The 27,431-nt window shown below is 44.4% G+C and overlaps 1 protein-coding gene across 1 annotated transcript in view; it reads right to left on the reverse strand.

The window, feature by feature from the left end:
• Window positions 1–27,431, reverse strand: part of LOC139227878 (semaphorin-3D-like) — a 124,058-nt gene that overhangs the window by 40,830 nt on the left and 55,797 nt on the right. The window contains exons 6-7 of the mRNA XM_070858975.1: window positions 20,948–21,076; window positions 19,074–19,216 (exon numbers count right to left, since the gene is read on the reverse strand). Coding sequence (XP_070715076.1) covers window positions 19,074–19,216; window positions 20,948–21,076 — 272 coding nt within the window. The remainder of the gene's footprint in view (window positions 1–19,073; window positions 19,217–20,947; window positions 21,077–27,431) is intronic.

Consider the following 27,431-nt stretch of genomic DNA (forward strand, 5'->3'; position numbering starts at 1 on the left):
AATGGCAATTGATGCTAGATCAATTTTACATTTTAAATTGGAGATTGATAGCTTTCTGTTAACCAAAAGTATTAAGGAATATGGGCCAAAGGCGGGTATATGGAGTTAGGTCGCAGATCAGCCATTATCTCATTAAATGGCTCGAGGAGCTGAATGGACTACTCCTGAGCCTATTATTCTATGTCTATTTGGGCTTCCAAAAGCCATTTGATAAGCACAAGAGAATGTTAGCAAAACTGAAAGCACACAGAACTGAAGATAACTTTGTGATAGTGGGCGGTAATTAGTTTGGAGGTGGGAAACAGAGAGTAAGGATATGGGAACATTCTCCTATTGGCGGGATGGGATCCCAAGGATCAATACCGGGGTCTCAGTTTGTCACCATATATATTATTGCCTTAGATGAAGGAATAAAGAGTTGTGTATCCATGTTTGCAGATGACATTATGTTCGGAGGCACAGTAAGTTGTGTAGATAGGAGGAGAAAGTTGCAAAGTACCAAAACTATGGTAGTGGAGTTCAATGTGGGAAGTGTGCGGTCATCCAGTTTGGATCCAATAAAGACAAATCAAAATATTTTCTTACTGGTGATTTTTAAATTTTTTTATTTTTGCAATTTGGAGTTTTCTCCCGTCCCAGGGATTGTATTTTTGGCGTTAATTGGGCTAAAGTTGGCGAAGACTGCGGTTTCCACCACAAATCCACCAGCAACACCGATTTTTATCAACCGATATTTTTGGGCCAATTTTACCCCCTTAAAAAAAAAAGGCAACATTTTTATTCTTATTTTTTTTCCCAAAAATGATATTAAAAACCAAATATCGACAGCTGGTCAATTTCCAGCCCTGAGATTGATAAGATTTTTGTTATGTAAGGATACCAAGGGACATGGAGCAAAGGAGGGCAAATGGGTTTAAGCTTTTTATCTGCCATGAACTAACTGAATGGTGGAACAGTCTCAAGTGGTTGAATGGCCAACTTCTGTTGCTATGTCACTTTCTCCGATGTCACCAGCAAAGGGGAAGGATGGCAGAACTGTTTATCCCACTGCTCTAGGACACACTTGCACAGCCATAAGGTTGTGGAGACAAGATATAAACAGGCCTCATCCTAATTTCCATCCCCTCTAGAACATTCCTAGCACAATAATAGCCCCAATGTGCCAAAAAATCATGAGGAAATGCAGGGCCCTTGTTCTTAGGAGGAGCCATAGCAGTGGGAGATCGAGAGGCCCATAAAAAGGGCGCGGAGTTCAGGAGGAGCCACAGTAGTGGGAGTGGGAGATTGAGGCTGAAAGTAAAACAAAGAAGTAAAAAGAAATCAAAGTGTGATGTCACAGCCAAGTGGGTAAGTGATTGGCTGGTGGATTGGTGAGTATTTTATCTTTTTCTTTTCTTATCAGTAGGTAACCTTTGGCATTGTTGCCAAATTAAGTTGATTTAAGGGTTAAGTCATGGCAGGAGAGCCCAGACCCATGTCATGCTCCTCCTGTGCTATGTGGGAAATCAGGGACACTTCCAGTGGGTCAAGGGGGGGGTGGGTCAAGTTGGGGAGTGGGTCAAGGGGAGGGAGTGCGTCAAGGGTTGGAGTGGGTTAAGGGGAGGGAGTAGGTCAAGGGGGGGAGTGGGTCAAGGGGAGGGAGTGAATCAAGGGGAGGGAGTTGTTCAAGGGGAGGGAGTGGGTCAAAGGGGGCAGTGGGTCAAGGAGGGGAGTGGGTCAAGGGGGGAGTGGGTCAAGGGGGGAGTGGATCAGGCGGGGGAGTGGGTAAAGGGGGGAGTGGGTCAAGGGGGGGAGTGGATCAGGCGGGGGAGTGGGTCAAACTTCCAGTGTCCCTGACTACTCTGTGTGCGGAAAGTTTATCCAGCTGCAACTCCTGTCAGACCGCATTGTGGCACTGGAGCTGCACATGGATTCACTCTGGAGCATCCGCGATGCTGAGGATGTCGTGAATAGCACGTTTAGTGAGTTGGTCACATCGCAGGTAAAGGTTACAAAGGCAGATAGGGAATGGATGACCATCAGGCAGAGCAGGAGTAGGAAGGTAGTGCAGGGCTCCCCTGCGGTCATCTCTCTCCAAAACAGATATACCACTTTGGATACTGTTGGGGAAGATGGCTCATCGAAGGAAGACAGCAACAGTCAAGTTCATGGCACCATAGGTGGCTCTGCCAAGCAGGAGGGCAGGAAAAAGGGTGGGAGCACTACAGTGGTAGGGGATTCTATTGCAATGGGAATAGATAGGCTTTTCTGCAGCCGCAATCGAGACTCCAGGATGGTATATTGCCTCCCTGGTGCAAGGGTCAAGGATGACTCGGAGTGGCTGCAGGGCATTCTGGAGGGGGAAGGTGAACAGCCAGTTCTCGTGGTGCATAAAGGTACCAATGGTATAGGTAAAAAAAACGGATGAGGTCCTACAAGCTGAATTTAGGGAGCTAGGAGTTAAATTAAAAAGTAGGACCTCAAAAGGTAGTAATCTCAGGATTGCTACCAGTGCCACGTGCTAATCAGAGTAGAAATAGCAGGATAGTTAAGATAAATACGTGGCTTGAGGAATGGTGCATGAGGGAGGGATTCAAATTCCTGGGACATTGGAACAGATTCTGGGGGAGGTGGGTCTGCACCTGGGCAGGACCAGAACCAATGTCCTAGGGGGAGTGTTTGCTAGTGCTGTTGGGGAGGGTTTAAACTAATATGGCAGGGGGGTGGGAATCTGCAGGGAGACAGAGGGAAGTAAAATGGGAACAGAAGCAAAAGGTAGAAAGGAGATAATGAAAAGTGGAGGGCAGAGAATTCAAAGGCAAAAATCAAAAAGGGCCTCATTACAACATAATTTTAAAAGGACAACGAGTGTTAAAAAGACAAGTCTGAAGGTTCTGTGTCTCAATGCGAGGAGCATTCGTAATAAGGGGGATGAATTAACTGTAGATAGCTGTAAACGGATATGATGTAATTGGGATTACGGAGTCATGGCTCCAGGGTAACCAAGGCTAGGAACTCAACATCCAGAGGTATTCAATATTCAGGAAGGATAGACAGAAAGGAAAAGGAAGTGGCGTAGCGTTGCTGGTTAAAGAGGAGATTAACGCAATAGTAAGGAAGGACATTAGCTTATATGATGTGGAATCTGTATGGGTAGAGCTGTGGAATACCAAACGGCAGAAAATGCTAGTGGGAGTTGTGTACAGAACACCAAACAGTAGTAGTAAGGTTGGGGATGGCATCAAACAGGAAATTAGGGATGCGTGCAATAAAGGTACAGCAGTTATCATGGGTGACTTTAATCTACATATAGATTGGGCTAACCAAACTGGCAGCAATATGGTGGAGGAGAATTTCCTGGAGTGTATAAGGGATGGTTTCTACACCAATATGTCGAGGAACCAACTAGAGAGCTGGCCATCCTAGACTGGGTGCTGTGTTATGAGAGGGGATTAATTAGTAATCTCGTTGTGCGAGGCCCCTTGGGGAAGAGTGACCATAATATGGTAGAATTCTTTATTAAGGTGGAGAGTGACACAGTTAATTCAGAGACTAGGGCCCTGAACTTAAAGAATGGTAACTTCAATGGAATGAGATGTGAATTGGCTAGGACAGACTGGCGAATGATACTTAAAGGGTTGACGGTGGATAGGCAATGGCAGACATTTAAAGATCACATGGATGAACTTCAACAATTGTACATCCCTATCTGGTGTAAAAATAAAACGGGGAAGGTGGCTAACAAGGGAAATTAGGGATAGTGTTAAATCCAAGGAAGAGGCATATAAATTGGCCAGAAAAAGCAGCAAACCCTGAGGACTGGGAGAAATGTAGAATTCAGCAGAGGAGGACAAAGGGTTTAATTAGGAGGGGGAAAATAGAGTATGAGAGGAAGCTTGCAAGGAACATAAAAACTGACTGCAAAAGCTTCTATAGATATGTGAAGAGAAAAAGATTAGTGAAGATAAATGTAGGTCCCTTGCAGTCAGAATCAGATGAATTTATAATGCGGAACAAAGAAATGGCAGACCAATTGAACAAATATTTTGGCTCTGTCTTCACGAAGGAAGACACAAATAACCTTCCCGAAATACTAGGGGACCGAGGGTCTCGCAAGAAGGAGGAACTAAAGGAAATCCTTATTAGTCAGGAAATTGTGTTAGGGAAATTGATGGGATTGAAGGCCGATAAATCCACAGGGCCTGATAGTCTGCATCCCAGAATACTTAAGGAAGTGGCCCTAGAAATAGTGGTTGCATTGGTGGTCATTTTCCCACATTCTATAGACTCTGGATCAGTTCCTATGGATTGGAGGGTAGCTAATGTAGCCCCACTTTTTAAAAAAGTAGGGAGAGAGAAAATAGGGAATTATAGACCGCTTAGCCTGACATCGGTAGTGGGGAAAATGTTGGAATCAATTATTAAAGATATAATAGCAGTGCATTTGGAAAGCAGTGACAGGTTCGGTCCAAGACAGCATGGATTTATGAAAGGGAAATCGTGCTTGACAAATCGTCTAGAATTTTTTGAGGATGTAACTAGTAGAGTGGAAAAGGGAGAACCAGTGGATGTGGTGTATTTGGACTTTCAAAGGCTTTTGACAAGGTCCCACAGCAGAGCTTAGTGTGCAAAATTAAAGCACATGGTATTGGGGATAATGTATTGATGTGGATAGAGAACTGGTTGGCAGACAGGAAGCAAAGAGTCGGAATAAACGGGTCCTTTTCAGAATGGCAGGCAGTGACTAGTGGGGTACCGCCAGGTTCAGTGCTGGGACCCCAGCTATTTGCTCTATACATTAATGATTTAGATGAAGGAATTGAATGTAATATCTCCAAGTTTGCAGATGACACTAAGCTGGGTGGCAGTGTGAGCTGTGAGGAGGATGCTAAGAGGCTGCAGGGTGACTTGGACACGTTAGGTGAGTGGCAAAATGCATGGCAGATGCAGTATAATGTAGATAAATGTGAGGTTATCCACTTTGGTGGCAAAAACAGGAAGGCAGAATATTATCTGAATGGTGACAGATTAGGAAAAAGGGAGGTGCAACGAGACCTGGGTGTCATGGTACATCAGTCATTGAAAGTTGGCATGCAGATACAGCAGGCGGTGAAGGCGGCAAATGGCATGTTGGCCTTCATAGCGAGAGGATTTGAGTATAGGAGCAGGGAGGTCTTACTGGAATTGTACAGGGCCTTGGTGAGGCCACACCTTGAATATTGTGTAAGTTTTGGTCTCCTAATCTGAGAAAGGACATGCTTGCTACTGAGGGGAGTGCAGCAAAGGTTCACCAGACTGATTCCCGGGATGGCAGGACTGACATATGAAGAAAGACTGGATCGACTGGGCCTGTATTCACTGGAGTTTAGAAGAATGAGGGGGGATCTCATTGAAACATATAAAATTCTGATGGGATTAGACAGGTTAGATGAAGGAAGAATGTTCCCGATGTTGGAGAAGTCCAGAACCAGGGGTCACAGTCTAAGGATAAGGGGTAAGCCATTTTGGATCGAGATGGGGAGAAACTTCTTCATTCAGAAAATTGTGAACCTGTGGAATTCTCTACCACAGAGAGTTGTTGAGGCCAGTTTGTTAGATATATTCAAAAGGGAGTTAGATGTTGCCCTTATGGCTAAAGGGATCAAGGGGTATGGAGAGAAAGCAGGAATGGTGTACTGAAGTTGCATGATCAGCCATGATCATATTGAATGGTGGTGTAGGCTCGAAGGGCCAAATGGCCTACTCCTGCATCTATTTTCTATGTTTCTTTGTTTCTATGTTAGCTTAGACTAAGAGGCTGTAATACACAAACTGTCTGAATGGATCAATTGTGTACTAAGATTGTCTGAGGACACTGAACATTGAAATGCGGTTAGCTTTAATGGGATTCAAGGTTTTAATTTTTAAAGCAGGAGAAGTAGTTAAGGAGATGGAGGACCAAAAAGAATTCACTGCAGCAGCAGGTTAAATCCTCATCTCCAAACGCTTGACACATCACAGCCAGAGCAATGCCTACCTTGACCTCTATCATTCTGCAATTCTGGAGTTTCCCCAATCTGTTTCTAGCTTTGCAAATTGTCGTCATGAAAGCTAGCTTTGTTACATGCAGATTCAGCCCTCTTCCAGCTTTCTAAGCACGCTAAACATCAGTCAACTGGTTCCAACTAGGAATTTTGATCGAAGTAGAAAATAGCTTGGCAAGCTAGTTTACAAGAACTTTACAACCCAATAGATAATTCTGTGGGTTTTCGCCAAGCCTCCCATTGTAATTCTGGCTGGAGGCCAGTAACACCACTCAGAGAAAGAGCTGAAAAGACTGTTTGCGCTGTTTTCTTGGGGGTATTTTGCTGGTCTCCCAATGGATTTACACACTGGTAAACACCCCACAGAATCTCCACTGTAATGTCCATTGTATCCATCATGAAGTTCATCAGCTGGGAGTGACATCCCCGAGTGCAACATACCTTTGGTGCAGAGCTTACTACTTAAATAAAAATCTGATACTTCATCTTTCATATTGAGGCAACAATCTTGTAAAGGAGTTCAGACAATGTCATAAATCAGGCAAGTGATCTGTTATTACTCAGATCTACTCAGAAACAAGCATTCTCACTGCACTGACATTTTATGGAAAATTCCAAGAGCTGTACAGCAATTTGTGCTAAAGCAGCAAATGTAGAAATTAATGGGATCTGTCACAGGGTGTCACACCACGCCAAGTCACTAACTCGAGTCATTATTGTGAGAGTGAAGCTTGAGCTGTTTATAACAGATGTGAACCTTCTGAAATAACTCAATTATCTATTATTTTTTATAGTCTATTCTGTGAACTTCATATTCACCTTTTTTTTGGCTGACGAGCTATAATTGTAGAGGGCAACAGCCAGCATACTTCATATGTCACTAATGCATGATACAGATACCAACATTAAAGACTAGCAATTCTGATGTAACCATAGCAAACTCATTGCCTGATCGTCTACAACCAGCAGACATTATATAAATGGCATCAGTTATTCACTACAGCTCCCTCAGAGCTATGCAAGACCTGCAACTCTCAACAAAAACTTGTATTTATATCGCGCCTTTAATGTAGTGAAATGTCCCAAGGTGCTTCACAGGAGTATTATGAAATAAAAACATTTGACACCGAGCCGCACGAAGAGAAATTAGGGCAGGTGACAAGAGCTAGGTTCTAAGAAGCGTCTTGAAGGAGGAAAGAGAGGTAGAGAGGCGGCGAGGTTTAGGCAGGGAGTTCCACAGCTTAGGGCCTAGGCAACGGAAGGCACAGCCACCAATGGTTGAGCAATTATAATCAGGGATGCTCAAGAGGGCAGAATTAGAGGAGCGCAGATATCTTGGGGGGTTGTGGGGCCGAAGGAAATTACAGAGATAGGGAGGGGCGAGACCATGGAGGGATTTGAAAGCAAGGTTGAGAATTTTGAAATCGAGGCATTGCTTAACCGAGGGTCCACGTAGGCCAGCGAGCATAGGGGTGATGGATGAGCAGGACTTGATGCGAATTAGGATACGGGCAGCCGAGTTTGGGATCACCTCTAGTTTACGTAGGGTATAATGTGGGAGGCCAGCCAGGAGTGCATTGGAATAGTCAAGTCTGGAGGTAACAAAGGCATGGATGAGGGCTTCAGCAGAAGGTGAGCTGAGGCAGGGGCGGAGACGGGCGATTTTATGGAGGTGGAAATAGGCGGTCTTAGTTATGTTATAGTTATATGGTTGAAAGCTCCTTTCAGGGTCGAATATGACACCAGAAAAGGAAGCATGAAAGAGGCAGTGATAAGTTACAATGTTGTTCACACGAGGGAAAGAATAGCTGGATCGTGACATTGCCGTTTGAATATTTCCTTTGTTTTATGGTGGTCTAGCTCCAGGTCCTCCATCCATTTTAGAGGTTTTCTAAAACACTAAATAGTGCAGGAGAAGAAAATTACAGGGAGAAAATTGGAGAAAAAAAAGAAAATTAGTTTTGATTGACAACAGATTTGTTTTCCCCAGAGATAAAATACCTTTAGTCTTTCAGAGAAAATATGCAATTCATTTACTGTTTGATTAGCTGCTAATAAATGAATCTTTCTGGCAATGTTTGTGATGCTGAAATATTACTGTCCTTAAATCAAAATTTCGCACCAGATCTCACGATTTCTATTTGTAAAATTTCAGACATGTTCCTTCAAATTTATTTTGTTGTGGAAAAACATGTCAAAAGTTAAGATTTTAAAATAATAAATGATGATGACATTTTAGTTGTTTGCTCATTGCCTGAGCCCATGCTGCCTGAACTAAAGCGGCTTGATTCAGCATAGGGGGGGGACGCATTATTAAACCTGATCAAAGAAAGGAGGAAATTATGTGCCAAAAATAACTCCCTACTGTCCACACTTTTTCTCATCTCAGTTTTTCTCCCAATCCACAAAGTTTGATGTCTGGATAGGTTTTCCCATAATCCTCCAGGACAGGCAAGATCAAATGGCCGATAACAATTTGAGATTAAGTTTTATTATCAGTATTTTATAGTTTAAAACTTTTTTCCCTGAAGGTTTTCCAGAAGCACGTAATTTTAAGCAATAATCCAGAATTTGAACAATGATCGAATTCTGCCTTTCCACTGGGGTCCTGCAAGGCTCCTTTGACATGTGGAAACACTTTAAAACATCCCGAATAACTTACATGGTATGGCAGTGACCCTTCACTAGTCTCTGGTGCAGTTCCAAGTATAGTTCATAAATCTATCCCTATTCCTATCTGTCTGTCTGTGACATACTACTGAAACAATATATCAGTCACGGAAGCGTTTCAATTGCAGCAGGCGGTTTTTAAAAAGAGCAGCTGACATCTGAAGGGAGAGACAGAAAAGGGAAGATAAGAGCTTGTGTTTAAAATTTAGAAAGGCGTTGGATTCTGATGTTATTCTTAAATCGTGAATATATTTTTATTACTCTGAAGATGTTATTAATAGAAGGAACTGAAAAATTGAGCATATTTCCTTCAGAAAACAATGATCATTATATGGACTGAAAGAATGTGGGGCTTATTGGATTGTCAGTACGGAGAAGTTGATTCTGTTCTGTTCTGACTGAAATTAATTAATAAAATCAAATGTCAATTCTAGTTCAATTGACGAGAGGAAAACGTGACACAAGGACAAGAGGAAATGTACTTTATTTTCTTTTGACATGACATCTCAAATTTAAAGAAATGTTCAGGGTTCTTTGTGTACTGTGTTGGTTTATGAAGTTGTCAACATAAACAGGAGTGTTTCTCACTCCTAACCCGGAGAGTTATATTTATTTTTAAAGCTATTCTTCCTGACCCATTATTCCCCCCCCCCCGCCGGGTTTAGCACCATACGGTCGGGGATGGTGAGACACCATCTCTCCTAAAGGCACTGCTCAGTGCCGAACTTACAACTCACATCCCACTGCAGGCATCTAGACTCATACAGCAGTGCCTGGTCTCCAGTCGTCTAGGACCCCCTTGTCACTGGACCAAGACTTCGCCCTGATCAGCCCGTGTAGTAGCAGGTGTGCAACGGCCACCCCATATTAAAAGAACTCACACACAGGCATCTTCCACCTCTCAAGGGTCTTCCTTGATTTTGAGGGACTGCCTTTGATGTTAGGCATATTCCTCAGAGTTGCTCCTGCTCCGCATCATTACTTTGCCGGAAGTGCGGTGAATACCCCGATTATGCGTGTAAATGGGGTTTCCGCCCCAGATCTGGGAAAGTAGTGCCAGCAGGAGCCGCTCGGAGGAATTTCCCATCTCATGTCCATGAAGGTCTGCTGGCGACAATCCCAGGACCGTGTCCGCTGCTGCCGTCCAGCGTTGACCCTGCAGGGCCAGTCAGAGGTCTGCATTACTTGCATGAAGCTGGTGGCACCTAATCCAATAAGGGTCTTCCATAGGGGCTGGGGAGATGCCCAGGCCCCCATCACAAGGCCCCAGCTATCTCCACTTCAACCCTTTTTGTAAATTCTCCTCTCTTCAGGGGTTGAAGCGATTCCTCTTTCCTGAACTTGTAGGATCCGTTCCTTCCTCCCCCACAATGGTAAAAATTAGACGATTAAATATAAAAACCCAGAACTGCATTACAGCCTGCAAAAAGAGCTGGGCAGGAAAGGGTTAATTCATACATTACAGCTAAGCCATCAGATATCATGAGAGACAATGGAGTAAAAATAAAAGAGGGAAGGTGGCTCAACCGTGGCTAACAAGGGAAATTAAGGATAGTGTTAAAACCAAGGAAGAGGCTTATAAATTGGCTAGAAAAAGCAACAAACCTGAGGACTGGGAGAAATTTAGAATTCAACAGAGGAGGACTAAGGGTTTAATTAAGAGGGGGAAAATACAATACGAGAGGAAGCTTGCAGGGAACATAAAAGCTGACTGAAAAAGCTTCTATAAATATGTGAAGAGAAAAAAATTAGTGAAGACAAATGAAGGTCCCTTGCAGTCGGATTCAGGTGAATTTATAATGGGGAACAAAGAAATGGCAGACCAATTGAACAAATACTTTGGTTCTGTCTTCACGAAGGAAGACACAAATAACCTTCCGAATGTACTAGGGGACAGTGGGTCTAGTGAGAAGGAGGAACTGAAGGATATAATTATTAGGCGGGAAATTGTGTTAGGGAAATTGATGGGATTGATGGCCGATAAATCCCCGGGGCCTGATAGTCTGCATCCCAGAGTACTTAAGGAAGTGGCCCTAGAAATAGTGGATGCATTGGTGATCATTTTCCAACAGTCTATCGACTCTGGATTAGTTGCTATGGATTGGAGGGTAGCTAATGTAACACCAATTTTTAAAAAAGGAGGGAGAGAAAAAACGGGTAATTATAGACCGGTTAGCCTGGCATCAGTAGTGGGGAAAATGTTGGAATCATTCATTAAGGATGAAATTGCAGCCCATTTGGAAAGCAATGACAGGTTCGGTCCAAGTCAGCATAGATTTATGAAAAGGAAATCATGCTTGACGAATCATTTGGAATTTTTTGAGGATGTAACTAGCAGAGTGGACAAGGGAGAACCAGTGGATGTGGTGTATTTGGACTTTCAAAAGGCTTTTGACAAGGTCCCGCACAAGAGATTGGTGTGCAAAATCAAAGCACATGGTTTTGGGGGTAATGTACTGACGTGGATAGAGAACTAGTTGGCAGACAGGAAGCAGAGAGTCAGGATAAACGGGTCCTTTTCAGAATGGCAGACAGTGACTAGTGGAGTGCCGCAGGGCTCAGTGCTGGGACCCCAGCTCTTTACAATATACATTAACGATTTAGATGAAGGAATTGAGTGTAATATCTCCAAGTTTGCGGATGACACTAAACTGGATGGCGGTATGAGCTGTGAGGGGGACGCTAAGAGACTGCAGGGTGACTTGGACAGGTTAGGTGAGTGGGCAAATGCATGGCAGATGCAGTATAATGTGGATAAATGTGAGGTTATCCATTTTGGGGGCAAAAACACAAAGGCAGAATATTATCTGAATGGCGGCAGATTAGGAAAAGGGGAGGCACAACGAGACCTGGGTGACATGGTTCATCAGTTTCTGAAGGTTGGCATGCAGGTACAGCAGGCGGTGAAGAAGGCAAATGATATGTTGGCCTTCATAGCAAGGGGATTTGAGTACAGGAGCAGGGCGGTCTTACTGCAGTTGTACAGGGCCTTAGTGAGGCCTCACCTGGAAAATTGTGTACAGTTTTGGTCTCCTAATCTGAGGAAGGACGTTCGTGCTATTGAGGGAGTGCAGCGAAGGTTCACCAGACTAATTGCAGGGATGGCTGGACTGTCATATGAGGAGAGACTGGATCAACTGGGCCTTTATTCACTGGAATTTAGAAGGATGAGAGGGGATCTCATAGAAACATATAAGATTCTGACGGGACTGGACAGGTTAGATGCGGTAAGAATGTTCCCGATGTTGGGGAAGTCCAGAACCAGGGGACATAGTCTTAGGATAAGGGGTAGGCCATTTAGGACTGAGATGAGGAGAAACTTCTTCACTCAGAGAGTTGTTAACCTGTGGACTTCCCTGCCGCAGAGAGTTGTTGAAGCCAGTTCATTGGATATATTCAAGAGGGAGTTAGATATAGCCCTTACGGCTAAGGGGATCAAGGGGTATGGAGAGAAATCAGGAAAGGGGTACTGAGGGAATGATCAGCTATGATCTTATTGAATGGTGGTGCAGGCTCGAACGGCTGAATGGACTACTCCTGCACCTATTTTCTATGTTTCTATGTTTCTACGATATCTGCCTTCGATCTAAATCACCAGACAATGGCAGCAAGAGAGACATTCATCATCAGAGCACCAGAAGAGGAACATTGACACCTTCAATGCTTTTCTGTCTGAAAAGATACAGGAACATTCACATACCTGTATTCACTTACCTTAAGGGGTTACATTGTTAAAAAACGTACCTTGGACCATGCCTCCAGAAAGGCTGATATCAGTGTAGGCCTAGACAATGGACCGGACCCTGAACCATTTGAATACGAATGCTACTAGAAACCTACAATTAAGTCACCTTGGGAAGGTTACATTGCAAAGGACTGCACCCTACAGACAGGCGGTGGGCAAAGTAATCATGGACAATGACCCTAAATGAGGGACAATTAGCCATCAAAAGTTCACATTTGATGCTGCCATCATGTTAAATCTGTTTCAAGATTGCAAGTTGGTTTTTGGTATAAAGACCCATTTTCAAAGGCAAAAGAGCAATCCAGGAACAGCTACAGAAGCCAGCCAGCTTTCAGGATACAGGCTGCAACCAAGGAAAGGGCCAACAGTCAAGCTCAGAAGACAGCTGAGGAATTGGTGATTGTATGTTTGTTAAAGCCAGATCATAGATTTGTGATTGAGTCTGGGTAACTTTATGTGTAGCAGTCAAATCGTGGACAGGTTTAACTTTGTCAAGTTGTGTCGATGCAAATGACCCTTTCGTTGGGGTTTGTATTCTAGGTTTGTTAGTCCTACATCGATCGTAGTGATTTATACTGGGGAGGTAGTTGTGTGTCTGTTCAATAAAACATACGAATCTTGGTTCAGCCAAAGCTCTGTGCAGTATGTATTTTGTTCTTATAAATCCTGACGTCAAAGAACTGTGTAACGGGGGACTAGATAATTATAAACCCTTACAGACTCCACCCTCCCGTCTGGTGGGGCCCTCTTGCGCCCGTCTGAAGGCCAGTATGCTTCATTTGTCTCGGTTTACCAGCCTCCAGCAATACCCCAGATGCCTTCTGAGCTGGGGCTGGCCTGGATTAGGGAAAGGCCGCACTAGCTCCACCCACTTTGCATCAATGGCCTCAGAAGGATTGGGCGGAGGTTCTGCCCTTATAAAAAAGACATACATTTATGTAGCGTCTTTCATGACCACCGGACATTTCAAAGTGCTTTACAGCCAATGAAGTACTTTGGGCACTAAAATTCAGATGTTAAAATCTCAGAAAACCTCAGGAAAATATCTGTACTATACAAATAAATGATGTCTGAGAGCCTATTTAAAGTACACACTCAGTTTGCAGATTACTGTTGTAATGTGGGAAACGTGGCAGCCAATTTGCACACAGCAAGCTCCCACAAATGTGATAATGACCAGATAATCTGTTTTTTTTGATATGTTGATTGAGGGATAATTATTGGCCAAGACACCAGGGATAACTCCCCTGCTCTTTGAAATAGTGCCATGGGATCTCTTACGTCCACTTGAGAGAGCAGACAGGGCCTCGGTTTAACGTCTTATCCAAAAGACGGCACCTCTGACTGTGCAGCACTCCCTCAGCACTGCGTTGGAGTGTCAGCCTAGATTTATGTGCTCAGGTACCTGGAGTGGGACTTGAACCCACAACCTTCTGACTCAGAGGCGAGTGCTATCCACTGAGCTTCAGCTGACACAGGCAACTCTAGCAACCTGATGTAACCTTGGGTGAAGCCAGGCTCCTACCAGAGTAAATTCAGGAGCCTCTCTTCTGATCATGGACCTTGGAATCCTGGATAAAAACTTGCTGGGCATAATGATGGAGGATAGCTCAGAACAGAAAATAAGAACTTTGGCCACTAAAATTCAGATGTTAAAATCTCAGAAAACCTCAGGAAAATATCTGTACTATACAAATAAACAATGTCTGAGAGCTTATTTAAAGAACACTCTCAGTTTGCAGATGATGTTAATAAATTGCTTGAACCTTTGTAATGACAGTCAATACTCTTCAGTGTGTCCCTGCTTTGTCAGATACATTTGGCCAACTTTTGTCCTCTGTTATTAAAAGGATAGGGGGCCGAAATTCACCCCGCCAGAAACGTGTCGCACCTACCATTTTTGTAGTGTTTGGGCGCCACAATGGTTGTGGTGGCCCATCTTGCGAAATTCAGCTCTTTGTCGCTTTTTTTCAAGCGGGGTGGAAGTTGGTCATAATGGAGGCGGAAGTGGGGGCGGGACGCAGTCATCAGCACCGGGCTGGTGACATCATTGCGCTGGCGCATCACAAAGTCTCTCCCCTTCAGTTAAAGGGGAGGGCCGCTGCGAGCTCTGCATCTTTTTAAGTTAGGTCCACTGGGCCACCAGGGAAGGTTTCGGCTGGGCCAGCGGCCTGGAACCCAAGAGGGACCGAACCCGGGGGCATAATTGTTGGGCTGACCTGGCAGTCGGACGACAAAAAAATATACCATGGCAGTTGTGGCAGTGCGCCCTCCCCTTTAATGGCGGCCGCACCGCCATTTCAAATACAGTGCACAGACAGAAAAAGCTGTCGGGGGCACCGGCTAGTGGTCGGAAGACTTTCTCAGCTAAATGTCACTTCTATGGCGGGATATCAGTGCTGCGTACTTTGATAATGCACTGAGGAGGCTTTGGCAGCAGCGGAGTGGAAGTGGGGAGAGTGGGGCAGATATGGTCACCGCTAGAAAATTCCGAGGAGAATTTTGCGAGCGGCGACCATTTGACACCGTCACTTTCCGGCGGCCAGAGGCCTTATCGGGAGGCTGGATTTCGACCCCTAGGTGTCATCATATTTTTCAGGACATTTTCACTTTAGTTTTCAAATGTAAAGGCTACATGGAGGTCTATTTCTATCAGACCTGTCAGTACCTACTGGTGCAATTAGCAGACTAGGAGGTCAAAATTTACTATGTTGCGCCCATTTTATGGGTACAATGAGGGCTAAAGTCAGGGACCACCGTCTTGCGCCCGAAGGACGCCTGAAAGACATCTGACCGAATATTGGGGCTGGTCATTTTTCAGGCTTCTGGGATGACCAGCTGAAACAGAGGTTAGGCTCCTTGTTTAGTAATGAGGGACATAATGCCTGTTTTAAGAACCCGCTGAGAAATCGGGAAGGCCTAAGGGCAGCAAGTGCTGCATGTTTTGATGACGTGGATGCAGGCTCGCAAAAAGCTGCCACCAAAGGGACAAGTCGGACATTCGTTTCTGTGTTTGATGAGGACCGAGGGTACCCCTCGCGGTCCCCAGGCATGCTCGAGGACTGTGGCTGATCCGTGATCCCCGCCGTTCGGTTCCCCTCCCCCAATCTCAACCTCCTCCCCCACCCTTACCTGAGGGCCGCTGCTGCCCTGTGATCACACCCCTCGCATTCCCCTCCCCCCTCCCATTCCCCTCCTCTTATTCCTCTCCTCCCCCTCCCCACCCTCCCATTCCCCTCCCCACCCTCCCATTCCCCTTTCCACCCTCCCTTCTCCCATTCCCCTTCCCCCTCCCCACCCTGCCTGAGGGCCGCTGCTGCCCCGCGATCACCCCCCCACCCCACCCCCTCCAATTCCCCTCCCCAAGGGCCACTGCTGGTGAATCAGGTGGCCCGAAATGGGATAATTCGACAGGGGCAAGCTGGCTCTGGACGAGTGTGAGGCGCAGGTAGCCGCCAGAGGCCCGAGGAGCAATTTCGGGTGGTCCTCGAGCCTGCTTTTTCCATCGCGTGCAATGTGCACCTGAAATGGGCAGGAACTGATTTGTCCCTCAGGCACTCAGTAAGCTTCACAACATTGTAGATTAATATACTTCCTGCTAGCTTAACATTGAGGGCCTGGCATTGAATTGATGGAGGTCAATTAATGTCTCTGTTACTATACTTTTCCCCCCAATAATCCTCTCTTTTCCATTTTTTCTCTCTTTCACATATTTCTCTGGTGATGTCTCTCACCCTTCCTTTCTGTTTTCAGCATTCGGTGGTATTTTATCTCCCTCAGTTTTACTGGCTGACTTCTCTCTCTCTCTCTCTCTCTCTGGTTCTTTGCTCAGTTGATAGCCTCTACACGTCAGAAAGCTGTCAGTTCAGACCCCACTCCAGCTCATGTATTTCAGTACAACACTGAAGGATCACTGCATTGGCAAAAATGCCGCTCTTCATGAGAGGTTAAATCATGGCCATTTCTGGAGGTTCAGGTGGATGTTAATGATCCAAAGCACTGTTCAAAGAAAAACAGAAAATTGTCCTGAGTTCTTCCTTCAACCAAAACCACCAAAAATGGATTAGTTGATCATTCATCTTATTGTTGTCTGTGAGACACTATTGTGAATTTGCCTACATTACAACAATGGCTGCACCTCAAAATAATTCATTGCATTTGAAATGCTTTAGGACGTTTCTAACAAATGTGATAAAATGCTACATAAATTGCATTCTCTGTTAGTACATAAGAATGCAAGAATTAGGAGCAGGAGTAGGCTATACAGTCCCTTGAGCCTGCTCTGTCATTCAATAAGATCATTGACCTCAACTCCAATTTCCTGCCCAATCCCCATATCCTTTGATTCCCTTAGAGTCCAAAATCTATCTATCTCAATCTTAAATATATTCAACAACTGAGCATCCACAGCCCTCTGGGGTAGAGAATTCCAAAGGTTCACCACCCTCTGAGTGAATAACTGTCTCCTCATCTCAGTTGGCCGACCCCCTTATCCTGAGACTATGCCCCCTAGTTCTAGAATCTCCAGCCAGGGAAAGCAATCTCTCAGCAGCTACCTTGTCAAGCCCTCTCAGAATTTTCTATGTTTCAATGAGCTTGCCTCTCATTCTTCTAAACTCCAGAGAGTATGGGTCCAGTCTATTCAATCTTTCATCATAGGACAACCCTCTCATTCGAGGATCAATCCAGTGAACCTTTGTTGGACTCCCTCTAAAGGCAAGAATATCCTTCCTTAGGTATGGAGACCAAAACTGTGCACAGTACTCCTGGTGCAGTCTCAACAAAGCTCTGTACAATTGGAACAAGACCTCCTCACTCTTGTACTCCAACCCCTTTGCAGTAAAGACAAAAATACAGTTTCCCTTCCTGACTGCTTGCTGCACCTGAATGTTAACTTCCTGGGGGACAAATTTGGGTTGTCTGCGCCTCCCGTTAGCACTTGGGCGGCAAACGATTTTTCGCCCGGACACAGTGCCACTACCGACTCCTGCGAAATTTTAGCAGCGGCACTAACTGGTATTGATAGTGCCCCAGGCTACTGTGCTGGCGATGACAATGTCATCACCATGCCAACAACCCATTTCCGCCCCGGAGCAAAAATTCGTTAGCGCCCCGTGCGGCTGCCCCGGGCGACACCCGCGACAACTTGGCAGGGCGCATACCGGGCTGTAGGCCACTTGCGGGACAAAAATGAAAGGGTAGGTGTGGCACTGAAAATTGAAAAAATGGTCGACTAACTGGTGCAGCGCAGATCACGGGGTCCGTGCCACGATCTTGCAGCCTGCACTCTGCTTGCGTGCCGGGCTGCTGCCACGGCACCTCACTCCCTGGTGCTCTGACGATGGCCCCTTCTTCCTCCTGCAAAATCGGCAGCTTGGCCCTCCCCTTTAATGGAGAAGGGGTGCCAGGCTGCCTGTTGGTGTCCCGGCCGGGGGCATAATTGTCGGGCCAACCGGTCAGTCGGCCGACAAAAATAAATCTAATGGAGTCGCCGGCAGCGCGACCTCCCCTTTAAGGGCAGACGGGCCGCCCAGCCACAGACAGCTCCCCGTCAGGGACACCGACTGGCGGTGGCACTGCTCCTGCGGGTCAATTCTGAGCAGGGGTCGGGAAGGGGTCGGCGCGTGCCCGACATGGTGAGAAAACGGGCGGAGCTGAAACCCGTTCCCGCCGCTCCGGCCCGGGGGCAATTTCAGATGGGTCAGCCCATCTGTCTGTCCCCGGTCTGTAAGGCCTCCCCACTTCATTCCCACCTCTTCGAGGCGGTCGTGGAGCTTATGGAGGGGGGCAATTTTGGCCTCTCCCTCTCATTTTCTGTCACAGCAGAGTTTATGGAAGTAAGTCTGTGAGAAACTTAAGTAAAAATATGCAATTATTACTCTCCCAATGACTGTTGATTTGATGCAGCCCAAGTCTATATTGGAAAGAGATATGTGTTGGTGATGCTAACCTGGTTTTAGGGTTTGGATGACACTGTAATTCTGAAGAGAAGATTATTCAGATGAGCAGATGGATCTGCAACAATGGATATTGAAAGCCAATGCTATACTTGACAGTACAGACATGTTTTCACTCATGTTATGCTCATTTTTGTATTTGCACAAAGGAATTATATTAAATATACAAAAGTACAAGACAATTGTAAGGCATGTTCTGACACGATGGAATGCCAAACACAATGTTGTTTTTTATAAAGTAAAGCTGAATTCTACCCCCTTCATATATTATAGAGGTGTCATATTTGGGGGAGGTGGTTCCTCTACCTCAGACTAATGAAAGAAAGTATTCTCCTTGTACCAACCTGTAAGGTTCTATGTCAGATGAGTTTGGACTGTTTCTACCCAGTTTCGAATTGGAATGAACCCATAGCTCAAACATTGCCGAGAATTTGATGCAAATTAGCATTAATTTTGAAATCTCATTCAGAGGGGTCATGGATGGCTGGAGTGGGAAGCGGAAAAATTCCGATTAGTTTTATTGGGGATAAATAAAGAAGTTTTGATCTGGATTAGGTTATTTCATGGCTAATCTTGCAGTGCCTGAAGGAAATAATTGTGATAAAATTGGAGCAAGTTGTTCCATTCCCCAACACACAAGAAAAAAAAATCACTAATAAGTTTTAATTGAAAACAGTTTTCATGTTTTTACAAACCAACCTTACAAACTCTGGCTACTCTGGAGTAAATGGCCTTCTCGGAGCCCGTAGTATCCAGCGCTGTCTCTCTTAAAAATATGTATATTTTATCATCATCTGCATTGGAGGTGTCAGAGATGGGGTACATCCCAATAAACTTGGGGTCTGAAGAGAAAAATATAAATGACAAGGTATTATGTACTTAATTTAGCTTAGTACCAAAATAAACTTTAAAAAACATTGATGCAATATATAACTAGAGTGTTAATAAAAATGGTGCCTTTCCATTAGTTTTCAGCAACTGGATTTTAATAGTGTGACCATTAGTGCATGATTGAACACATGGTCAATACAAACAAATTCCTATCTTCCAGCTTCACTGACATTCTTTCTTTTCCCTCCAAGCCTTTGTCCGAACCCAACCATTCCCGGGCCTAGGCAGCCGACCTTTGCACCCGGCCTCCCCATTCACTCCTTCTTGGCAGCCTGGATGGAGCAGGCCTGGTACCTGACTGACTCCCCATGTTACATTTTGTTCCTGGGCTCAAGCGCTACTCATTAGCCTTATCAGACTCGCCTCTCTGCCAGCTCTGCTTGCTGATCTCTACAGACTTGGCTCTCACCCAACCATGGCCCCAAGCCCAGTTCTCGGTTTTCCTTCGAGGCATGTGGTTATAAATTCCGACCTCTTTACTCCCACTGAGTCCCAGCCCTAAAGCTTCTTCCCAGCCCCAGTCTCGCACAACTTTCCAGTTCAACCCCTGGCCCCCAGTTTCTCTCCAACAGCCCTATCTCCTGGCCTATGCTTCTTTTCAACCTGAGCTCAGCCCCCCGCCTCTCCTACTCCCCACCCAATCCCCATCACAAGTGTCAAGCTCTGGCCCTCTGCTCCCTCCTTCATTACCACGGAGACACAAGTTAATTTATGATGCTCAAAATCTCTTGGGAGATGAGAGGAAAAAAAAGCTAATGTGAGACATACAAAAAAGAGAAAAGAAGAAAGAAAGAGGCGAGAAAGGAAGGAAGCAAACAAGAACGAAAGGAAAAGAAAAAGGAAAGGAAAAAGAAAGGGAAAGGAAGGAAGGACAGAAGGAAGAAAGAAAGGAAGTAAAGAGGCAAGAAAGGAAGAGGCGAGGAAGGAAGAAAGGAAGAAAGAAAGAAAGAAAGAAAGGAGGTGAGGAAGGAAGGACGAGTACAAACCAAATTCTAGGCCTTGATTTCTCTCACAGGAGAATCAACAAACCTAAAAAATACAATTTTTTAATAAATGTGCATGGGGAGTACTTTGTTATTTCTATCTTCCAAAGAGATGATTCCCTTTAAACAATAAACATAAAATAGATATTATTAGAGTTAGAGTTAAGTATCAGAATTGTATACAATACATACAACCTAATCATGTTAGGTGCATTCTGAAATGTGTTATTTAATATCAATGGATAATTTATCAGAATTGAGCAACTGGATGTACTAACATGCGGGCAGAACCTAGCATTCCGAGAAATTCCAGTACTTTGCCAATCTTTAGATTCCCCTGTGCCGCACACAGTTACCCACCCAATAGGAGAGGGAGGTAGCCTTTTTCTTTGTCTCTGCTCATGATTAAACATGGATCACTCACTGGAGATGTGTGAAATCAGTGAGGTTCTGCTGTCGGGTTTTCTTGAGATCAAGGAGTCACCATCTGGATTACTGCTCCAAGGCATAGTACAAACGGGCCTCTCTTATGCAAGTCTGCTTCAGCCTACTGCATAAAAGATGTTCCCACAGCCCGTGAAGGTTCAAAACCTCATATACAAACCCAAAAGTTTTAAAGGACTATTTAGCTGCCAAAGGGAAATGAATGCAGTTTGTCAAACATATTGAATTTGTTAACTTGCAGCAAGTCTCACATACCACTTAACCAAAGTGGATTATTGTGTTCTGTGCGGATATACTGATTTTCCAGGTGATGTATGGGGGAGCGAAATAGAGCTGTATCTCTCCCAAGAAAATCAGAGGCTGTCCCAGCATAGAGATTTTCATCTGAAGATTTAAAAATGAAATGGAAAAGTTCAGTATTGCAGCATTGATGGCACACCTTCAAAGTCAAACCTCAAGAGGAGTCCTTCACGTAGTCTGCAATAGGCTCAATTTGTTCTTCTCTACATTTTTGCCAACATAATCTGCTCCTGAACTGGACAGAGAATGAATTTTGGCCATAGAAATTATAGATGAAAAGAGGCCATTCACTCCGTCACATCCATGCTGCTGCTAGCTCTTCCACTGGAGCCATGTTATTAATGTTTATACTGCAGTATACACGCACACATCGATACAATAAATCTGCCTTTCAGGGAGATTTCTTCGTGACCTGTGAACCTGGGAGCATGAGTCATTTTTTGGCACTCAGCTCCTTTGTTTAAAATATGCAAGTTAACTTTCATGCTCGTGTCTATAAACTGTTTTTTACAGTAGATCCATTGAGTAGTAGTTTTCTGTACAGCCTATAAAAAGCTCGGGGAAATATACCTATTCTGCACTTTTACTGAAATGGAACATTAAAACCAAGAGTCAAATTCTATGAAATTGGAGGACTTATGTTACTTTACCTACATTTACTTTACCATGTTAGCTCGTGTACACCAGTATTCGAAAACAGAGACACTTTTGTACAAGTGCAATTTTTGGTATGATCTAGCTTGCCTTTATTCATCTTGAAACGTATGTGCCCTGTAAGAACCCAAGAGAGACCAGTATGACTGCAGTCATAGCCAGTAAATGGCAGTACATGACTATGACCTTGTGATAAGTTCCTGATGTCAATTTGGTTCCTATGGGGAAGTTGAGAAATTGACAGTCTAGTCAGTCCCAGTCTACCACACACACAGTCTAACAGTTATAGAACAGCATTGATTAAGGCTTGGGATTACAAAATTGTCCACTGAGTGTAAGTGTAAGTGTAAGAGGATATTAGGGAAGAACAAAGAAAATCCATAAGTTTTCTCACTGTGATTTATTGCTTGTGCAAGTGAGATGGACTTGTGTGTTGTAAAGCTGGTTTAGGGAATTTTGAGAGACGCCAGGCAAATCCGGTATCTACGCAAGTTGTAGTTTCAGCAAATCTTGACCCTTGTAGCATAGTGTGCATAATTTATTAAACTGCAACAGACCCTGCAATACTTTGCAAACCGAATTGCTCTGGTTGAATGGTAGCAACACCATAATTACAGAAGCTTTTCCTTCGTTGATATTTCGAGTGAAATTATAAATCCATTTTTGACCATGTTTACAATATTACTAGATAGCGACCAGAGGAAATGTTCATGAACACATTTACAATGTCACTCCATATAGCAACCAGACCAATTCTTCCCCACAAATTGTCCTAAGGGCTATTTCCATTTCTGTCGTCCTACAGGGGATACGGTTGTCAGGTTTGTTAATGCCAAGCAGAGAATTCTTTGCTCCAAGCCATTCCCGCAATGGTACTGACAACACAGTTTCAATAATATCACTTTCAGCAAACCCTTGAGAAAGAGTATCATGTTGAAAGATTAATGAAACCTGAGCAACTGTTGACGGATTTTGCAAAATGCTTTGACACGTGAAAAAAAAAGGTGGATCAATATACCGACACAGAAGTGAACACTGAACAATGTTATTTATAGGTCGTCAACCAAAATAATTGATCTGACTCTCACTGCATAGGTAGATAAAGCACCTCTGGATCACCAAATATACTCAAAGCTTTTCTGACGTCACCATAAAAAGCAGGTCTAGAAGAGCTTAATCATGTGGAAAACAATCTTGAGAGGATGGCGCTGTCATTTGAAATCTCAATTGATGGGTTATTTCTATGTACAACACCTTGGTGAGACCAAACCTGGAGTACTGTGCACAGTTTTGGTTTCCTTATCTGAGGAAGAATTTACTTGCCTTAGAGGCAGTGCAACAAAGGTTCACTGGATTGATTCCTGGAATGAAAGGGTTGACCTATGAGGAGCGATTGAATACGTTGGGCCTCTACATTCTGGAGTTTTGAAGAATGAGAGGTGATCTGATTGAAACAAAGATGATTCTGAAAGGGGTTGACAGGGTAGATAAGAATATAAGAAATAGGAACAGGAATAGGCCATATGGCCCCTTGAGCCTGCTCCGCCATTCAATAAGATCATGGCTGATCCGATCATGGACTCAGGTCCACTTCCCTCCCCGTTCCCCATAACCCCTTATTCCCTTATCGTTTAAGAAACTGTCGATTTCTGTCTTAAATTTATTCAATGTCCCAGCTTCCACAGCTCTCTGAGGCAGCGAATTCCACAGATTTACAACCCTCAGAGAAGAAATTTCTCCTCATCTCTGTTTTAAATGGGCGGCCCCTTATTCTAAGATCATGCCCTCCTGTTCTAGTCGACCCCATCAGTGGAAACATCCTCTCTGCATCCACCTTGTCAAGCCCCCTCATACTCTTATACGTTTCGATAAGATCACCTCTCATTCTTCTGAATTCCAATGAGTAGAGGCCCAACTGACTTAATCTCTCCTCATATGTCAACACCCTCATCTCTGGAATCAACCTAGTGAACCTTCTCTGAACTGCCTCCAAAGCAAGTATATTCTTTCGTAAATATGGAAACCAAAACTGCATGCAGTATTCCAGGTGTGGCCTCATCAATGAACTCATTGAATGGCGGTGCAGGCTCGAAGGGCCAAATGGCCTACTCCTGCACCTATTTTCTATGTTTCTAATACCCTGTATAGCTGTAGCAAGACTTCCTTGCTTTTATACTCTATTCCCTTTGCAATAAAGGCCAAGATACCATTGGCCTTCCTGATCACTTGCTGTACCTGCATACTATCCTTTTGTGTTTCATGCACAAGTACTCCCAGGTCCCGCTGTACTGCAGCAGTTTGCAATCTTTATTTAAATAATAACTTGCTCTTTGATTTTTTTTCTGCCAAAGTGCATGACCTCACACTTTCCAACATTATACTCCATCTGCCAAATTTTTGCCCACTCACTTAGCCTGTCTATGTTCTTTTGCAGATTTTTTGTTTCCTCCTCACATATTGCTTTTCCTCCCATCTTTGTATCATCAGCAAACTTGGCTACATTACACTCAGTCCCTTCTTCCAAGTCGTTAATATAGATTGTAAATAGTTGGAGTCCCAGCACTGATCCCTGCGGCACCCCACTAGTTACTGGTTGCCAACCAGAGAATGAACCATTTATCCCAACTCTCTGTTTTCTGTTAGTTAGCCAATCCTCTAACCATGATAATATATTACCCCCAACCCCGTGAACTTTTATCTTGTGCAGTAACCTTTTATGTGGCACCTTGTCAAATGTCTTCTGGAAATCCAAATACACCACATTTATCCCCTTTATCCACCCTTCGTTACATCCTCAAAGACTTCCAGCAAATTTGTCAAACGTGACTTTCTCTTCATAAATCCATGCTGATTCTGCCTGACCGAATTTTGCTTTTCCAAATGTCCTGTTACTGCTTCTTTAATAATGGACTCCAACATTTTCCCAACCACAGATGTTAGCTTAACTGGTCTATGGTTTCTGCTTTTTGTCTGCCTCCTTTTTTTAAATAGGGGCGTTACATTTGCAGTTTTCCAATCTGCTGGGACCTCCCCAGAATCCAGGGAATTTTGGTAAATTACAACCAATGCATTCACAATCCCTGCCGCTACTTCTCTTAAGACCCTAGGATGCAAGCCATCAGGTCCAGGGGATTTATCTGCCTTTAGTCCCATTATCTTCCTGAGTAATCTCCTTGGTGATTGTGATTGTGTTAAGTTCCTCCCCCCCCTATAGCCCCTTGACTATCCACTGTTGGAATATTGTTAGTGTCTTCTACCGTAAAGACTGATACCGTAAAGATGCTGCGAGGTTGTTTTCCCTGGCTGGAGAATCTAGAACTAGGGGCCACAGTCTCAGAATAAAGATTCGGCCATTTAAGAGGAGGAATTTCTTCACTCAGACGGTAGTGAATCTGTGTAATTCTCTCCCCCAAAGGGCTGTAGATGCTGATTTGTTGATTATATTCAAGGCTGAGAGAGATAGAATTTTGGACTCGAGGGGAACCAAGGGATTTGAAGACCAGGTGAGAAACTGGAGTTGAGGTCAAAGATCAGCCATGATCTTATTGAATGGCGAAACAAGCTCGAGGGGAGGCATGGCCGACTCCGGCTCCTAATTTTTTTGTTCTTATGATAAATTAACTGTGGCTGATTAATAGTTTTGGGGTTAATCCACTCCTACAGGTTTACTCATTTTTCAATCTGTGGGCTAAAATGTGGGTTATACCACTTGCGCAGTAGGTCACCCAATGAAAAGAGAGAAGCACGAATACAAGAAGTTACATTTCAATAGTTCTCATTATGTACAGGGTGCTTTTCAGAGCAGTGCTACTAAAAAGAAAGAACTTGCATTGATGTAATGCTGTTCATGTCCTCGGGATGTGCTAACGTACATTCAATGAAGTACTTTTGAAGTGTAGTCACTGTTAATATAAGCAAATATGGCAGCCAATTTGCACAAACAGCAATGAGATAAATTACCAGAAAATCTGTTTTAGTGGTATTAGTTGAGAGATACAGGCTGACCAGACACTGCTCTTCTAATAGTGCTATGGGAAAGACAGGAAACTGACGGGATGGGATCGGCGGCTTGTTTTATAACAAGCCCAATGTTCGTTTCCATTGACTTCAATGTAAAATTGGATGAGGTGTAAAACAGACGGCTAATCCGATACTATCAATTTCCCGCCGGGTGGATTAGGTTAATATTAACCCATAAACTTAATTTTTAAAATTCTTTGGTATAAAGCACTTTGGGGCATTCGAAGGACATGAAAGGGGCATTATAAATGCAAGTGTATTCTTTTTGTGGTTCTACCTCAGTCGATTCAAAGAGGCAGATACAACAATGTGGGCCCAAGTTTCCACATGATTTGCTCCTGATTTTTAGGAGCAACTGGTGGAGAACGGAGTATCTTAGAAATCGCAATTCTCCACATTTAAGTTTTCTGCAGTTCTAGTCATTGAGAACAATTTCACTTTTGAACAGATTTTTTTTTCCAAAAGGGGGCGTGTCCGGCCACTGACGCCTGATTTGAAAGTTTCCACAGTGAAAACGTACTCCAAACTAACTTAGAATGGAGCAAGTGAAGATTTTTGTAGGCCTGAAAAAACCTTGTCTACACATTAAAAAAATCAGGCGCAGGTTACTAATTAGGCGTCCGGAACGAGGTGGGGGGGGGGGAGGGGGAGAAGGGAAGTCATTAAATTCTACAATCAATCCTTAGTTATACTTATACAAATAATTCCAACCTGAATAAAAATTTATAAGCAAAGAAAAGATTAAATAAACCATGTTCCTACCTGTGTGAAAGTGCTTCAGGCAGGGAGAATGCTGCAGGAAGCCTCACAAGTTGAGGCAGCCGTTCCCGACAGCGGGGGGGGGAAAGGCAGGGAGGAGGCAGCCGTTCCCGCGGGGGGGAAAGGAAGTGAGGGCCCGACCGACCGACCGACGGCAGCAGCCGTTCCCGCGGGGGGGGGGGGGGGAAGGCTGCAGGAAGCCTCAGAAGTTTGAGGCAGCCATTCCCGACGGCAGGGAGGCCCCCCTGCCATCGGTCGGGCCCGTCGGGAAACGGCTGCCTCAACTTCTGAGGCTTCCTGCAGCCTTCTCCCTGCTGCAAGAAGCCTCAGTGCTGATCATGGAAGGGCAATGTGCTTTTATTAAAAACTTATAAAAAATGAACAGCTGCAAAGAACTACAAAAATGGCCGAGTGCCAATGTTTCCTTCACACTGCGCGTGCGCGAACGCTCCAACGCGCACGCACAGGGTTGCCGGCACAAAAAAAACTCTTTTAAATGGTACCCGCCCCCTCCTACTTACAACATCGGCGCGAGTGGTAGGCTCCGCCCCCTGGGCGCCACGCCAAGCAGACATCGAGCTGCAAAGCGCTCGAGAATAGCGCGTTTTTTTTCAGGCACCGTTTTCGGCGCGAAAAACGGGCGCCCAGCTCGGAGGGGCGCCTGTTTTGCCGCGTGTGGAAACTTGGGGCCTATATGTTTATGCAGTACACCTCGGGACGTTTTTCTAGGTTAAAGGTGCTATATAAATGCACAGTGTTGTTGTAGTGCAGTGACTATAGATTGCCAGCTTATTCTGTTCTGTTTTTTTCCACAACCATTTGCTCACTCATTTCTTAAGTCACTTTTTTCCCTTACTGAATTCTGCAAAGTAAATGACCAAAATTATTATGACGAGGGACAGGCGCAGGTTCAATTTACGGATTGGAGCCATGTTGAATGTCTGGGCATTAAACAGAGGCCTCGGTGGGGTTAGAGGCTGGGTTGATAAAAGGAGGAAGGAAGAAA

This window comes from Pristiophorus japonicus, chromosome 17 (assembly GCF_044704955.1).
Source record: "Pristiophorus japonicus isolate sPriJap1 chromosome 17, sPriJap1.hap1, whole genome shotgun sequence".
Lineage (NCBI taxonomy): Eukaryota > Metazoa > Chordata > Chondrichthyes > Pristiophoridae > Pristiophorus > Pristiophorus japonicus.